The sequence below is a fragment of the Lissotriton vulgaris genome, chromosome 7 (genome assembly GCF_964263255.1).
Source record: "Lissotriton vulgaris chromosome 7, aLisVul1.2, whole genome shotgun sequence".
NCBI lineage: Eukaryota > Metazoa > Chordata > Amphibia > Caudata > Salamandridae > Lissotriton > Lissotriton vulgaris.
The window spans coordinates 1,258,766,862-1,258,783,654 of NC_141695.1; the positions used below are offsets into that span (position 1 = coordinate 1,258,766,862).

The following is a 16,793-nucleotide window of genomic DNA, read 5'->3' on the forward strand; positions in this document are numbered from 1 at the left end:
AAATCGGACATAAGGGACAGGAAAAAAACACAATAATGACCCCAGGGGGCCACTTTTGAAAAATTTGAGAGCCAGCGTCATAACTGGGACAAGGGGCCAGAATTCAACCCAACCTGATTGCCAAATTTCGGCTGCAGGGGCATAAACTAGCTGAGCTGTTTTACCAGCTTCATTTCATGATTATCGGTTTCTCGGAGAAAGTTTTCAGAGGGAGAAAAAGAATAATTATACTAAAAAAAGATACAAGTATCATGCCCTCCTCCCTCACAGCTTCCACTGGGACAGAAAGGTTTTTAGGGCCAGGGGGGACTTCTGCAGAAGTAGGTCCTCCCAAGACAGTGCCTAGAACTCACTTGCAACAGAAACTGTCGCTTTTGAGAATCAACTTTTCTTGAAATGTTTGCCACGTTTTTTCTAATGGTGGGTGCATTTGTAACTTCTGTCATAAATCCCCTGTACACGCCCTATGTGCATGGTGAAGGGCGCAGACGTACGACGGTGGAGTTGGGCGGGGATACCTGGCAGCCTGAAGAGAACGCAGGAGTGACATCATAAAGGACCACTGCGAAGCACCACACAAAGCACATAGGAAGTGATGTCATAAGGGAGCCACAAACAGGATGTCACAATCACTGCTCTGCCAATACTATCACAGTGGGCGTCCTAGCAACTGTTCAGTGTGCCTGGAATGCCCGGCTGTCGATGACAGAGCGACGGGGACTGAGGAGCCGCAGTACAGGAGCTCTCGGAGAAAGGCGTCCGCCCGGACTCCTAGGCCTCGACGCCACGGGCCGGAAGCTGCGCACGCGCCCCCAGCCAGGAAGCCTGCACTCTTAGGCCCCAGGACAGAAGCACGTGGGCCGACCAAGCCTGCTAGGCCCCAGTGCAGTTATACAGAATCTCAGGACAGAAAAAAACGGCAGCCAGGGAGGCCGGTGCACTTAAAGTCGTATGGGAGCTCACTCCACGTGAGAGGCACCTGCAACTGACGTAAATTTGACACCGAGTGCCCGCGGATTCTCGCACCCACGCCTGAGGCCTGCAATACCACATTTGTACCCAAGAGACCGCAGGTCCACCAAACCTGACTGTTTCTAGACTCAATACATAAAACCACAGGTGGTGGACAACTGCTTTCTACTCACGCTTTCGTTCCCTGGTAGGGACTCAATACACAAGACCCCGGGAGGGAGAAAACGGCCTATTGCCCATACACCAGCACACTCGGACACTACCAGGCTTGGATTTATTTTAAGGCCACAGCTAAGGTGTAATGGGTGACTGGAAAACATACATTAACTCCTTCCTGAAGGACAGGAATGTAGAAGATGTGGCGATTGTCGGCCACGCTGACAATAAGTCGGTCTGGGCTTCCAAGCCAGGGGGGCTCCTGGCTGCCATTTCTCCTCAGGAGGTGGGGGTTATTGTGGGGATGGACCGAAAGACCTTCCTCCAAACAGGTATAACCATCGCTGGCAAGAAGTGCAGCATCATCCGTGACAACCTGATGATCGAGGGTGACTGGGTGATGGACTTGCGCTCCAAGGCCGGAGATAGCCGCTCCATTTGCATCGGCAAGACCTCCAAGGCCCTGGTCTTCATGATGGGGCAGAAGGGTGTGCACGGGGGTGCCCTGAACAAGAAAGTGCACGACATTATCAAGACCATGAAGTCTAAGGACTGTTAACTTCTGTCCCCCAGCAGCACGCGAGCTGACAGCGATCAATGGCGCTGGCAAGATGGCCGTCTAGGAAGCAAGACGGATTTGGAAAACAATAAAAAGGCAGTAATCCTTTATCAAAACAGAACCTGCCTCCGTCCCGTCTGTGTGGGTCTGAGGGAGGGACAGAGACAGCAGCAGGAAAGAAAAGGAAAAGAGAGGAAAAGAGACGAGAAGGCAGGAGGGGCGATGGATTTAAGTTAGAGGTTAGGAGTGAGAGGGCTGAAAGAGAGAAAGAGGGACAGGGCGATGAGACCTGGAATAGACAAGGGTAGAGGGAAGGGTGGAGTTGAGAGGCAGTTGCAGCGACTGGTTCACATCTGATATGGCACTGGTGCTTTGTGGTGTGTTGCACTGGTTCTGCTGCTGGAGCACCAGTACCACTGGTACAGATTTGGCTCTGGCTGTGCTGGTGGGGCACTGTTCTATAGAATGGGAATGCTTCCACTATCAAATAATAGTATTACTGGTAAAATGTTAGTTCTGCTAGTGAGATACTTGTTCTGCAGGTGGCACTGGTTCTTCTGGTAAAGACTGCTGTGACTGGTTGTGCACTGGCTCTACCCTACTGTACTGGTTGTAGTGGCTAGACACTTCTTCTTGTGGTGGGACCCTGGTTTCCTGGTCGATTTACCAGCTCAGTCAATTAGACACAGTTTCTCCTGGTTCTGTCTGTGGGATAGTGGTTCTCTGGTGGATGCACTGGTTCTGCCAGTTAGACACTGACCCTTCTGGTGGGACCTTGATACCCAAGCTGCTGCACTCGTTCTGTTGGTGACACACTTCTCCTGCTGGACCATGGTTCTTAGGTACAAGAGTGGCCGGCATGGATCGGGGTGGCGGGGGCATGGGTAGTGGGGCAAGGGGGTATAAAAAGGGGAGAAAACATACCCCCTTGCAGCACCTCTCCCCTGCTGTCCCGCCGTCGTCTCTCCTGGCCAGAGTTGCAGGAACAGGAAGCCCCCAGGCTGAGGCCCCTGAGCCAAACACAATGCTGTAATGCAGCGTTGTGATTGGTCTGAGCGCCGTGGTTCGGCGCTCAGCAGGGAATGGCAACCTGGGCCTGTAATCCTCCCATGCTGTAATGCAGCCCGGGTGGAGAACATGCAAAGTGCGCAAGACTTTTTGGCATGCTTGAGACGTCCAGCCAAACGTTTATGCCCACTTAGGGAGTGCAAACCACTCCTCCCCTCAGCAGGGCAGCCCCGCCCACCCGCAAAGCTGCCAAATCAGGGAAAAAATAAAATGATAATAACCTCAAGTTATTATCATTTTATTTTTCCTTTATTTCACTGCTGCAAAGCAGTGGGGCGACGCTCCTCCGCCTTAGCGGAGGAGCTGCCACTGCTTAGGTGACGCCTTGGTTGCACAGGTGGAGGTCTTCTTCTCCTGGTGGAGCCCTGATTCTGCCAGGGGTACACTGGTTCCTCTGATGATGCACTTGTTCCATGGATTAGACACTATTTCTCCTGGTGTGGCACTGGCTCTGCACATGGTACACTTAGTTGTACTGGTTGGATGCCAGAGACGTTTTAAGGCATGGGCAAAATGGCCTCTGACCCAGGGCACCTGACTTTCAGGGTGCCCCCTGATACAGCCAGCTCTGTTCTGCAGAGTCTTGCCCATATGAACTTGAATAATTCATAAACAGATTATTTTAAATACTATTTTCCCTTGATTTATTTTTAACTTGAGTGATGTGTGAGAGTCTATTACAGACATTTTGCAGAGAAATGTTGGGTTTATTTTTCATGCAAAGTCCATAAAATAGTTTCTTTTAGACCAAAATAGGGCCACACATATGAGAAATGGGAGTAATATTAGTGAGCTGCTGCTGGGTTACAATTTTGAAAACACATGTCACTACCCCTGAATATTACATGTAAACACATTCAGAATTTGAACCAGTGTGCCTGTGCACTGTCAGTGACCTGGACAAAGAGGACATTAAAGAGCCAGAAACTGAATCATAATTTGCGATGGTTCCAAACACGGGCCCCAAAATACGTTTGGCCCACGGCCTCCAAAATCTTTAAGATGTCCCTGTTGGTTGCTGGTTTTGAGTGTAGGAAACTGTTACTACTGGTTACCAACTTGATTGACGGCAGTGACTAAGAGGTCAACCAACTGCTAGTGAAGGGTGAAAACTAGGAACCTGAAAAGCCGCCTTTAAAAACCTGTGCACCTGTTCGCTGTTTGGCTTCATACTTATTTACACAAAGGAATTCCTGTGCATGCACACTGATATAGCTTACAAGAGTATAATGTGAATTTAAGTCTCCTAAACTTTCACAGACATGGCTGAATTTTATTTCCATTATGAGTGAGGGCTCACAGGGTTTTCTCATGGATGTGCTGCATGCTTTCTGTGTTGGGTGTCTGCTCCAAGTTAACCCCCCCCCCACCCCCCCCTGGCGGGTGACTACATTTCTCTCTGAACCAGAAGGCCCCATTTGTGTTGCTCCAGAGACTGGTGTAATTGTGCATGTAGTGCTTCCCATGAATACCCAAGTCGAGAAATTTGGGCGGGACACCACACATGCACTCCCTTACTCAGGCGCCACACCCTCTGTGGATACCTGGAGCGCTAACAAAATGGAAGATCTCTTTTTAACCCGAAAGTGAAAGTTCACTCTTATTTTTGCCTCTCTCCACCTCCTCCCTTACAGTGCTGGGACCTCCTGCCCACCACCCGATGTCTCTATTTCTGTTCTCTTCCCTGATGCACTTTTTAGGTCACAGCCTACCAGACAGTGCAGCTGTCTGGTTTGTTAAATACATTTGGGGGTATTCAGAAAGTTGACCTCGTAATGGATTCTGCCCATGCTTTACATTGGCTTTGTGGTTTGTAAGTCACATTTTCTTACTTTGCATTTGCTGGCTTTATTTGTTTTTGGCTGTCCTACTTGATTTCTTACCTTTCCTTATACAAACCTTATTTATAGTATTCTTCCGAGTGCTCCCTTTCTGTAAGCAGGCCTGTAAATCTTGTTCTTATCTTGTCACATATCCTGTGCATTCAAAGACTGAGGCCAAATGTCAGGCTTTGTCTTCTGAGGGCTATTGTTTACTTCTTTTTCTGACTTCAAAGTGAGAGGATTTATGTGACAATCTTGCAGGATCATGGGGGTACGAACAAGGTTTTTTTTCTACCACACAACAACATTTAAATAAAGCGTAAGTAATTCTGCACTCTACCCTGCACCACTCCACTCTATCCCACTTCACTCTACTCTGAAAAAATCTACTCTACGCCACTGCACTCTATGGCACTCTACTCCACTCTGCATTACTCAACTCTATGCAGCTTCACTCTACTCTGCAGCACTGTACTCTATGCCACTCTCCTCTACACCACTGCACTTTGACACTTTACTCTGCAACACTGCACTGTCCGCTACCAAACTCTCCGCCACTTTACTCTGCACTACTCCACTTTACACTACTCCACTCTACACTATATCACTATATACCACCGCACTCTATGGCACTATACTCTACTCTGCACAATTCTGCACCACTGCACTCTATGCCACTCGACTCTACACTTTACCACTGCCCTATGCATCATTCAACGCTACGCCACTCCACTCTACACCACTTTACTGTACGACAATGCATTCTATGCCTCTGCACTCTGTGCCACTCTACTTTACTCTGTACCTCTCCACTCTGTGCCACTGCACTCTGCACCACTGCACTCCGCCCAACTTCACTCTACTATGCACCACTATAATCTATGCCACCATGTTCTATGAAGCTGCATTGTACGCCACTGAATTCAATGCCACTGCACTCTATGCCACTCTACTTTTAACCAGTGCACTGTATGCCAATGTACTCTACAGAACTGCACTCTGTGTACCTGCATTCTACACCACTACACTCTACTCTATGCCACTCTAGTGTATGTCACTCTACGCGACTCACACTATGCCACTCTAATGCATAACACTCTCTGCCACTCCACTCTACAACACTCTACTCCACTGATTGCCATTCCACCCTATGCTACTGCACACCACTCTCCTCTACACCACTAACATTTAGCTATGCTGAACAGCTGCCATGCAGGTGTACAATATGGCTAAAACACATTGGCAAAGCCAATAGCTCTTGCATAGGTGAGAGCTATTGGCTTTGCCAATGCTTGATCATATCTTTTTCTTACCACTCTAACAAGCAATATCACCGAGAACTACACTGTGTCCCCTCAAATCACAAATCGTAAATCTCTAAATGGATTAAATGTTACATTACCATACTGGACGCCAACCCTCCCCCCGCTGTGAAGCAACACTTCACCAAAATGATAGCTATAATTCTGGAAATTTTTTATCTCTCTAAATTGTAAAAAGATTTGTGTTGTAAAAGATTTTGTAATGCAGGTTACTGGTGAAAAGCAGGGAAGACACTTAGACAGAAGGGTCCTTTAGCAACTTTACTTCAAGCATAAGTTACAGGTGGAAACCCCACCAGGAGCTCAATGTAAGTTGCTCATTCTCCAGATCTATGCTGTCTGGTCAGCCAATCTGTTGTGGCACCAGATGAGAGGGCACATTCCATGCTCTTGCATCACATGCACCATACACCGCTTAACTCATGCATGGGCCTGAGAGACTACACATCAACACACCAGGAAACACTCCTACTATAGTAGGCGGAGGGCACAACAGCAAGCACACACATAAGCCACTCCACAGCAACATCTTATTCACTCAGGTCACCTTACACCTCGGGTACAACACCCTTACCACCACAGTCATAAGGTAAAACCTCAAGAACATAATCAATCTGATAACCCCTCAATACCCTGGTCACGAAGATCCATGAACGGAGTGAAAATTCCATGAAAAAAGCCCCCCCCCCCCACATACAGTCCAACACAACACTCTTAAGTCTTGCACAACTTCAGCTGACTGGGCTCAGTCAGTGACTCAAAGCATTCCACTATTTCCCAACTCCTGACTGACAGTGCAATTGTAAAGGTGATCTTCACACAAAGTAGTAATGGAGCGTGAGTTTTATTCTGACATGTAGTGCCACAACATGGCACAACCAACTCTCCTGATGTCCTGGCAGCAACTGACATACCGGTCACTGTCAGAACCTGAAGAAGAGAAAGTTCCTAACAAACAGTCCAAATCCTACAATCTACTTCTAAATGGCATCTTACCACACCTCCCTCCTTATAGCAAAATAAACATTATCTTAATACAATACTTGCTGGCAGATGCATCAACGAAAATACCTCCCGGTAAAACACCGAATCGGTAAAACAGGCCGATACCGAACGCAAAACCAGAAAATGCTATGCATCAAACAATAAATCGGTAAAAAATAAAATATCGCTAAAAACCCCCCACGGTAAATTACCGAATCGCTAAACAGACAATCAGAATAACCGAACCCCAAAGCTGACTTCGGAAATACCGAATCGCTATTAACGAATCGCAATGGTATGCATGAAAAGTCGCTAATACCGAAAACCCCAAAAATCGCTATTTAGCATGAGCAAAATAAGAGGAATCACAATCAGGAGGTAAAGTAAACTGAAGGACAGAAAAAAAATGTAAACCCCATCAGCAGGTGCTGACAATCAGTAACCCTTCATAAATGCCCTGGGAAACCCCACATGTCAACCAAAATGGCTGCCCTCTACGTGCTTGCTAGGAGGAGGAGGATCAACGCCCAGGCCCAGCGCAGGAGGATAATCCAGGACAGGATCTTCCGGGTGCGCATCACTTTGCTGGGGCAGACCGAGGAACAGGTGTACCACAAGTATAGACTCAACCGTGACATGATAATGCGCCTAATAGCAGACCTGGAACCATTACTGCAGCACGAGACCCGTAGGACCAACGCCATACCAGCCCATGTGCAGGTCCTATGCTGCCTGCACCTGCTTGCGTCTGGAAGCTTCCAGGGGGTAATAGCTGAGACTGGAGGCGTGTCGCAAAGCGCTTTATCACGCTTCTTCCACCGGTTCCTAGAGGCCATGCTGACATTAATAAATCGCCACATCACCTTCCCCACAACCCCCCAGCAGCTGACCCGCACCAAAAGGGAGTTCTACCAGGTGGCACAATTCCCCCATGTCATAGGGTGTGTTGACTGCACGCATGTCCCCATCTGTCCTCCATCAGCCACCGAATACATATTCCGCAACCTGAAGTCATATCACTCTATAAATGTGCAGGTGGTGTGCAATGCCAAGTACATCATTACGGACCTTGTAGCCCAATTCCCCGGGAGCACACACAACGCTTACATATTCCGTCACTGTGGCCTCCACAGGCGCCTGATCAACGGTGAATTTGGAGAGGGACACCTACTAGGTACATATTGATGCATCATCGTACTCTCCATCCACTCCATCCACACATGTATATTTGCAATCATGCTGATGACCATTCTCTCCCCATCCTGCAGGTGACAGCGAATACGCATTGCGTGAATATCTACTCACTCCCTACCTCAACCCAGCTACACCGCAAGAGCAGCGCTACAACAGAGCACACATCAGCACAAGGAATGTGGTTGAGCGTACATTCGGCATCCTTAAGAGCCGCTTCCGAATACTGCACAAGACTGGAGGTGCCTTGCAGTACGACCCAGTGACCTGCTGCCAGATCATTGCTGTGTGTGCCATCCTGCACAACATCGCCACACGCAGGGGGATACCCATAGAGGTGGACGGAGAGGATGAACTACATGCACAGCAACCACCCCCCCAACACCGACAGGTGCATGTGCCCAACACAGCTGAAGGGCAACGGAGGCGGACATACATCACACGGAATCATTTCTGAGACAGGTAAGAGAGTGACTTGACAACAGGATCAGATTTGCAAGGGTTTAATGGGCATGGACACCTGACTGGTGCAGATATACGTAACACAAACATGCTGCTGCTGCAGTTAAAGTCAAACTTAAATTGTCCCTTCTCAGAACGGGTGATGCGTGCGGCACTTTAGTCTGGCCATGGTTACGTCACCAAGGACAGTGTGACTTTGCCATATATTCACTTCCGTTTGCCGCGTACCCCCAGTCTCTTGTCCTGTGACTCCTCGGGTTCTACACGATGGGAGTCTGTGGCAGTTGCATTGCGGCCACCGCGCCTCCTCCCGCTGGTGTCCGACAGGGAGACGCTGCTGACACTGGAGGCTGCCTCACTCCCCTCTTCCGCTCCCAGACTGCTGACACTGGCTGACCCAGGCTACAGTTGCTCCACTGCAGTGGTCACCCTCTCAAGGGCCTTTGCCACATCCCCACAATAATGACCTAGGTCCACTTGCAGGGACACGGACCTGCGGGACAGCACAGCTGTGCTGTTGCACAGCTTATTAATGGCCTTGTTAGTTGAATTCACTGCCAGCATGATCTGCCTGTGATGCCGGCGTTCACTCTGTTGGCCTGCGACTACGGCACGTGTCAGTTCTTGCAGGCAAAGCTTGATTTCATTGTTGCTGGCAGCTACGGCAGTGGTGTGCTCACGCACAGTGTCATTCATGTTGCCTAGTTTGTTGCAAAGTTTGGTCATGGAGAGTTTCATGGCACCCATGTGTCTCCCCTGCAGGCGCTGGACATGCAGCATCCGGGTCTCCACAACTCCGTACCCTTCGGACAGATCGCCTGGTCTTGCAGCAGCCTGACCCGGCGGCACAGCCCTCTGCCTGATGCGCTGTTGTGCTGCAGTTTGGCTGGTTGGAGTGACGACAGGCTGGCGTGGATCATTTGGGGGTGCTGAACTGTGATCCGACTCCATCACGGGCAGGGAGGGAACATCTGCTCTGCGGCTCTGCGGAGTGGCCCGCACTGGTGGTGGTGGTGTCTTGGACCGCGAGGATGGTGGTGGTGGTGGTGTCTTGGACCGTGAGGATGGTGGTGGTGGTGGTGGTGTCTTGAACCGCAGGGATGGTGGAGGTGTTGTCCGCCGTGGTGGTGAAGGGGAAGACATGGCTTCAGCTCCCTGTGAGCACTCTGCATCTGACAACACTGGCGTCTCTGAGATGACGAGGCGGGCACTGTCGTCAGAATCGATGGGGGATGCATCTGTGTGTGAAACAGTGCATAGTTATTATCATGGTTTAGTATGTGAAAATAGCTTTGGCATCTCACAATAAATTACTTTTTCTGACTGACATTTGGCCCTTTGCTGCTGTATTCATCTCTGGCCTCTGACATGCACCCATTCATGTATTGACTACAACTCCCATGGTGCAACACAGTGGTGAGGGTATGTGTTTAGGGCGACGCTACATGTGCACTGGGTCTGGCATGGGGGATTGGGCAGGGACTTAGTACACGCTGCATTGTTACGCTGCCATGCTTCTTACCTTGTCCTCCTTCCGCAGCACCAGAGGTGTCCAGACGTGTGACCCCCACAACAGCTTCCGGTTCTATGGTGTTATGTTATGTTATGTTATGTTACGCTAATTTATAAGGCGCACAGATGCTCCAGCAAAGGAGCGTCCTGGCGCCCGCCAGGTAGCAGCACAACACAACAAGGCACGAAAGAAAACAAGGGGGCTAAGAAAATAAAAAGGTTTTTACTGCCCGCCGAAAGGAAAGCAGATCACCGAGTGCCCGAATCTCAAAAGGAAGAGAATTCCATAATACGGCGGCACGGACTTGAAATGAACGGCCGCCGGCCCGGCAGCGCTTGAACCGGGGAACAACCGCTAGTTGCAGATCAGAGGATCGCAGGGCACGGCCCAGGGTGTAACGAGACAGAAGGTTAGCAAGAATCAAGGCAGGTGCTCCCTTAATAATTTTAAAAGCAAGACAAAGGACCTTAAACTGAATTCTCCGAGCGATCGGGAGCCAATGCAGCGAGCGCAAGGTATTGGCCGTAGAGCAAAATCTGGGCAATCCCACGATCGCTCTTGCTGCTGCGTTCTGTACCCGCTGTAGGCGGGTAAGTTCCGCCTGATTTAAGCCCAATAGAAGGGCGTTGGCATAATCAAGGCGTGACATCACGGTGGCCTGGATAACAAGTTGCCTAGTTTTCGCGTCAAAGAATTTTAATACGGGTTGAAGGCCCCGCAAGATGCCAAAACAACACTAGGTGGACTCCACTAGATCCTCCAGGGCTGTGTTAGGCGTCACATTGGATGTGCCCCCTCCTGTGCCAGCAGCATCCTTGACCCTCTGCGCAATCTTCTCCTTGGCCCTCATTTTTTTAAGTCGTTGATGCTGCGGTGGCTGACTCCGCAGGCATTTACCTTGTCCTTGATGCGCAGCCACATCTTTCGTTTTTCTGCCTCTGCCACCTTCCGCGACAACTTCCCAAACAGTCGGTCATTGTTGCTGGTCACACACTCTATTAGGATTTCCAGCTCCTTCTCAGAAAACTTGCGTTTTCGCTTTCGGTGTGTGTCCTTTCCCTGCTAGGGGGCCTCCTTCTCCATCTTGTCCTGCTTGCCTTGTCCTGGTTGCTACTGGTTCTGTCTGGGTACTCAGCTCCTGTGCTCTGCCTCCTCCTCTGTGCTACTCCGACCACAGAATGCAGCGTGGCTGTCCTACTTCCTGGTTGTGATGTCATCGGCCTGCTTCCGAAGCGTCGCGTAATTTTCCCGTTTTCGCTATTACCGAAGTCGCCAATACCGGATTCACTAATCCCAATTCGGTATTAGCTAACTCGGTATTTGCTACTTTTGCAGGCGTACTTTTGCTATTTAATAGCGATTTTTACCGATTCGGTAATTTTTACCGAATAGTTTGATGCGTCGCGGTTTGCATGTCCTTAATAGCGATTCCTTATTTTTCGCTATAACCGACATGTATTACCGAATGTTGATGCATATGCTCCATAGTCTTTAAACCTACTTGGTACTATTTTCACCACCTATGAATGAGAGAAACTTGTGTTGCCAAATATATCATTGGCAGTCTTCACGGGTACTTGAACATCAATATCACAATTGCCCACTTCTTTTTTTGGTGTCAACCAGGTTTGCCAATCAGATTCAATGTCTACATATCTCCTACATTTAATAGTGTTAACTTTTGCAGAGGTGATTTTGATCCGTTGCCTTCTATTCCACCAACCTTTACCTTCTAATAAAATGGAAGCTTTGGTAACTCTCACAACTTGCACTGGCAAAGAAAAATTTGAATTACCTTTATAAACTTTTCCTGAATTTCTAACCATAACCCAATCTCCTATACTCAAATCTTTGTTATAAACATGATGTCTCTGAGTGGGTCTGTGAGTGGGTGTGTGAGTCTCTGAGTGGGTCTGTGACTGGGTACATGAGACTCTGAGTGGGTCTCTGAGTGAGTGCATGAGTGTATGAGTGGGTCTGTAAGTGGGTGTGTAAGTCTCTGAGCGGGTCTGTGAGTGGGTACACAAGTCTCTGAGTGGGTGCATGAGTGGATGCTTTAGTGTGTGAGTGGGTCTGTGAGTGTGCATCAGTCTGTGAGTGGGTCTGTGAGTGAGTGCAGGAGTGTGTCAGTGGTTCTGTGAGTGGGTGCATGAGTCTCTGGGTGGATCTGTGAGTGGGTGCTTAAGTCTATCAGTGGGTCTGCAAGAGGGTGCATAACTGTCTGTGATTGGGTGTGTGATTCTCTGTATGGGTCTGTGAGTGGGTGCATCAATATCTGAGGGGGTTTGTGAGTGTGTGCATGAGTCTCTCAGTGAGTTTGTGAGTGGGTGCATAAGTCTCTGAGAAGATCTGTGAGTGGGCACATCAGTCTCTGAGTGGGTCTGTGAGTGGTTGCATAAGTCACTGAGTGGGTCTGTGACTGGGTGCTTGAAAGTCTGAGTAGGCCTATAAGTGTTTACTTGACTCTCTGAGTTGGTCTGTAAGAAGGTGCGTGAGATGTCTTTAGGCATCTTACCCACTCACTGTTGCTTGTAGTTTCTTGGCAACACATACTCATTGATTGGCTTTGCTTATATCGCTAAGCAACCAAGCGTCAAAGGTACTTCCTGCGTGTCCGTTTCCTTCTGAACCTTTCCATGATGGTTAGGTGATCAGAGCTGGGGGGGCCTACGGAATTCAGTCCTTCATTTAATCAGTGCCTGGAGAATACAACTATCAGGGTTCAGATGTATCTTTTCGGTGTGCTGCCCAATTCTTGCTTGAAGGATTGCATGCTGTACGCGCAGATGCTGGATAACATGCTTGTAAGGTAGAACCGGAGCAAAGTTCTACAGGGCTTTCTTTTTACTGTTCTGTAAGGTTCCAGTGATTGACACACCATTCATTTATTACTGCTATTTCATTTATTGAAACTTCTTATTTAGAGTCATTAAACTTTTTGCGACTAATTCACATTGCATTTGAGTGTATGTTGTATGAGCAAGTGTTGAGGGATCAATTGTTGATGAAAACTACATCCATGAAGATTCAGGAGAAACTATGACCATGTCGTGAATTGTCATTAAAAGCAGCAGTTGATTTTGAAAGAAGTATTGAGGTGTCAGAAAAATGTACACAGGTTGCTAGCTGCAACCATTGAAAATCATGGCAGTTATTCTGGCTATAGAATTGCGATGGCGGGGGTTATGCAAGCAGAATTGGAATTTGGTGCCAGAAATTGTTTTGGGAAGGCTTATGAGGCCGATAAAGGTGCCATGATCCTAAGATGCCCCATAACGTGGACTTTGGCATAAAAGTGGATCCCAATGTTAATACCCTTAGTATTCTGTAAGTGATTAACAAAATATATCAACTGTAAATACCATGGAGTGCGCAAAGTTGAAAGAAGAATTCCCTAGTGTGTTGTTCCAGTCAGGTAGGTAGATTAAAATGTTTTGAGCATAAAATAATTTTGTGTGAGAATGTTTTACCTGTAAGGCAAACATTGAGGAATGTGCCTTTGAATTATAGATTGAAATTGAGAGAAATTCTGCATGATTTATGTGAGAAAAAATATTATTCAACCCATTGAGAGTTCAGACTGGTTGTCTCCTGTCATGATTTCACTCAAGTCCAATGGGGATTTGAAACTATGTGTGGACTTGAGATGTCTTAATGAAGCCATTTGGATGGATGCATTTCTATTAGCTAATCTACAGGATTTGGTGTTATCCATTAGAGAGGCTACAGTGTTTACAACAATTGATCTGGCCAATGCGTACCACCAAATTTAATTTGATAATGACTCAAGGCTTTGCACTGCATTCATGACAACAGAGGGTATGTTCCAGTATAAAAGGATGCTGTTTGGTCTGGCAAGCACTTCTGCTGTCTTCCAGAAGGGAATGCCTAGGATTTTTTAGAACATAGGAGCAAAGGTATTTCAGGATGACATCCTAATATTTGGGAAGAACAAAAGTGAGCTTGATGGAAATCGGAGAAAAATATTATCTGCTCTGATGCAAAATGGCTTAACAGTGAAGGAGGAAAAATGTAGTTTTGGTAAACAGAAGGTGGAATACCTGGGTCCTGTTATATCTGAAAAAGGTATCCGGCCAAAGATTAGCCATGTAGAAGCCATTGTGAATGCTCCAGAACCTGAATGTAAGGAACAATGATTTCCTTCCTAGGCCTAACAGAATGTTATTCTCGTTTTAAGGAGAATTATGCTACAAAGGTGGAGAACTTATGGTCACTCCACGATAAGCACGTTTAGCTTCAAAATTACAAATGTACCATTATGATATTGTATTCATTCTGGGCAAGGATAATTGTGTTGCAGCTGGTTTGCCACATCGACCATTAGAAACAGGCAATAGTTGTTTAATCAATACATGAGAGTGAATGTGGCTTTCATTTATGTTGGTGTTCTGTGTGGCAAGCGCATGAAAGCAGAACATGGTCTGGGGTTGCTCTGAAGCGATATGGATGCAGGAGATGGAGAAGGATGGGGTATTGCTGGCTATCAAAAATTATATTTTAGAAGGATGGCCACCTGAGTGTCGGTTTCAAGGTGAGTGCAGTATGTTCTGGAAGGTGAAGGATGAATTATCTGTATGTAATGACATTATTTTGAAACAAGATAAAATTATACCTCCAAATTGGGTCAAGGAAGTATTATCAAACTGCGCCATGAAAGACATTGAGGGATGTCAAGAACTAGAAGGAAAATCAACGATAATTTTTGGTAGCCAGGGCTGGATGCTATGGGTGATCAATGGTTGAGGAATTGTAGCGCTTGTAGCTCAAGTGACAACGTGGTTAAACCTACAGTTGTACCTTTACAATCTGTGGAATTGCCAGATGGACCATGGCAGAATTTAGCTATTGATTTTATGGGACCTTTCGCTACATTACCATTCAAAGTAGCTTATTCCATTGTGCTCATTGATTACTATTCTAAATGATTGGAAGTTTGTTTGGATGGTAATGTCACCACTGAAGTGCTTATTGATTTCCTGGAAGATGTTTTTTTTAGAGAATGTGTTTGAGAATTATATTTTCCAGATAACAGTGTACAACTCATGTCAAGTAAGATACAGTCATTTTTTGAGTTGTGTTGCATCTTTCATGTGAGGGTGTCTTTGTATCATCCCGAAGATAATGGCCAGGTTGAGTGCTTCAATTGTCATTAGGGAAGCTATTCAATTGGCATAAAGTCTGTTTTACCCTGGAAGAAGGCTCTTTAAAGTATGTTGTTGTCCTATAGGATTACCTCACATTCTGTGACTGTCAGGATGCCATTTGAGCTGTTAAGGGGAAGGAAGACTTCTTCCAAACTTGTTCCATGGTGGTTAAGAAACTAGAAGGAAGTTGTGGAAAGGATGGAGGTTGATCATCAGATTAAAAAGAGAGTGGAAGCTTATCAGACGCAGGTTAGGAACAGGTTTAACAACAGTAGGAAGATACCTGACATATCTGTAGGTCAGTATGTGCTAGTGAGAAAACCTGGTTTCGTGGAGAAGGGTGCATCTCGTTGGTCACATCCTTTGAGGATTGGGAGGGGTTTTAGTGGTGCTGTTAAATTTGAGGATAGAAAGGTGTGGAATTTGTGTTGTGTAAGTCTGTGCAATGGCATTGGCAACAGGCATGAATATGTGTTGTGCGAGTGGTGATGTGAATGGATACATGATGAGTGATGGCTTTATGATGGACATTGACATGTGTCCAAGAGTTGAACATAGTTTTCGCGAGAATGAGACGATTGACAATTGTTTTATGGTTGTTGAAGTTCAAAGAATCCTAGGGGTACATGTGCGTCGGAGTGCAAGGGAGAAGAAATTACAGAGTCATCTTGAAGATTATTTAGTGGGATGAAACAGCATCACTTTCTTTCAACAGCACTATGTCATGTATGTTTATTTAATCAAATGGTTATGAGCATTCATCTTGCATTTCATTTAACATTTGTGGTTATTTTTGTTATTGTTAATAGGGGTAGTAGGTTGGGAATAGAATGTCTAGCGTGGGGAAGAATGTGGCAATAGAAGTAGAACGTTGGGAGGGGTTTCTCTGTGCAACAGTTAGCTTGGAGCAGTTGTAGAACTAGGAGCAAGCTGTCACGGTACTTTACATGTTTTAATTGTATTGTATAATAAAGGAACTGCTTACAACTTACCATCGTGAACCCGTTCTCCACAGGGTCAGGGTCACTTTAGAAATATCTCACCAGAGTTCTTGCCATTGTTCAGTGGGGTGTCTCTACACAGGACCTACCCCCATCCGTTTGTGTAAGACCAATTGAGTGTAGTTCTCATTTGCGTTATCACCTTAGGTGTATAGAGACTCGCCCGCTCGTTGTTATATACATGGGAAATATTTACTCTTAGCCAATCAGATCCCTTGTTGCTGCTTCGGTTAGAGGGGAGTGGACAGCCAGCGTTTCAGTTGGGAGAACTGTAATAATTCCTGCCTACCTGAGGCAAATAATCTGAATATTAACTTGGATAAAACCAAAACTATGTCAATCAAAAAGAATTCTAAGAAAACACCTGTCTGGTTTTGGGGCAAGACCTGCATTGACTCAGCAATAGAGTATAAATACTTGGGGGCGATCCTCGACAAAGGTGGGCATTTTGCAGTCCAAAGGGACACAATCAAAAGGACAGGAACAGCCCTAGCAGTCTCAATGAGAAATCTTAACTCTAAACTGAGCGGGCGCTCACTTGCCCCATTGGTTGAAGTATTACGGGCAAAACTCCTGC

At 46.9% G+C, this 16,793-nt stretch overlaps 1 protein-coding gene and 1 pseudogene across 1 annotated transcript; one reads left to right on the forward strand and one right to left on the reverse strand.

The window, feature by feature from the left end:
- Positions 1-1,273: 1,273 nt before the first annotated feature.
- PFN3 (profilin 3) lies at positions 1,274-1,687 on the forward strand. Its single transcript, XM_086928910.1, has one exon. It carries the CDS (start codon positions 1,274-1,276, stop codon positions 1,685-1,687), a length of 414 nt encoding a protein of 137 aa, XP_086785036.1.
- A 7,057-nt stretch (positions 1,688-8,744) lies between these two features.
- On the reverse strand, positions 8,745-9,680 carry LOC147703359 (uncharacterized; annotated as a pseudogene).
- Between the last annotated feature and the right edge of the window lie 7,113 nt (positions 9,681-16,793).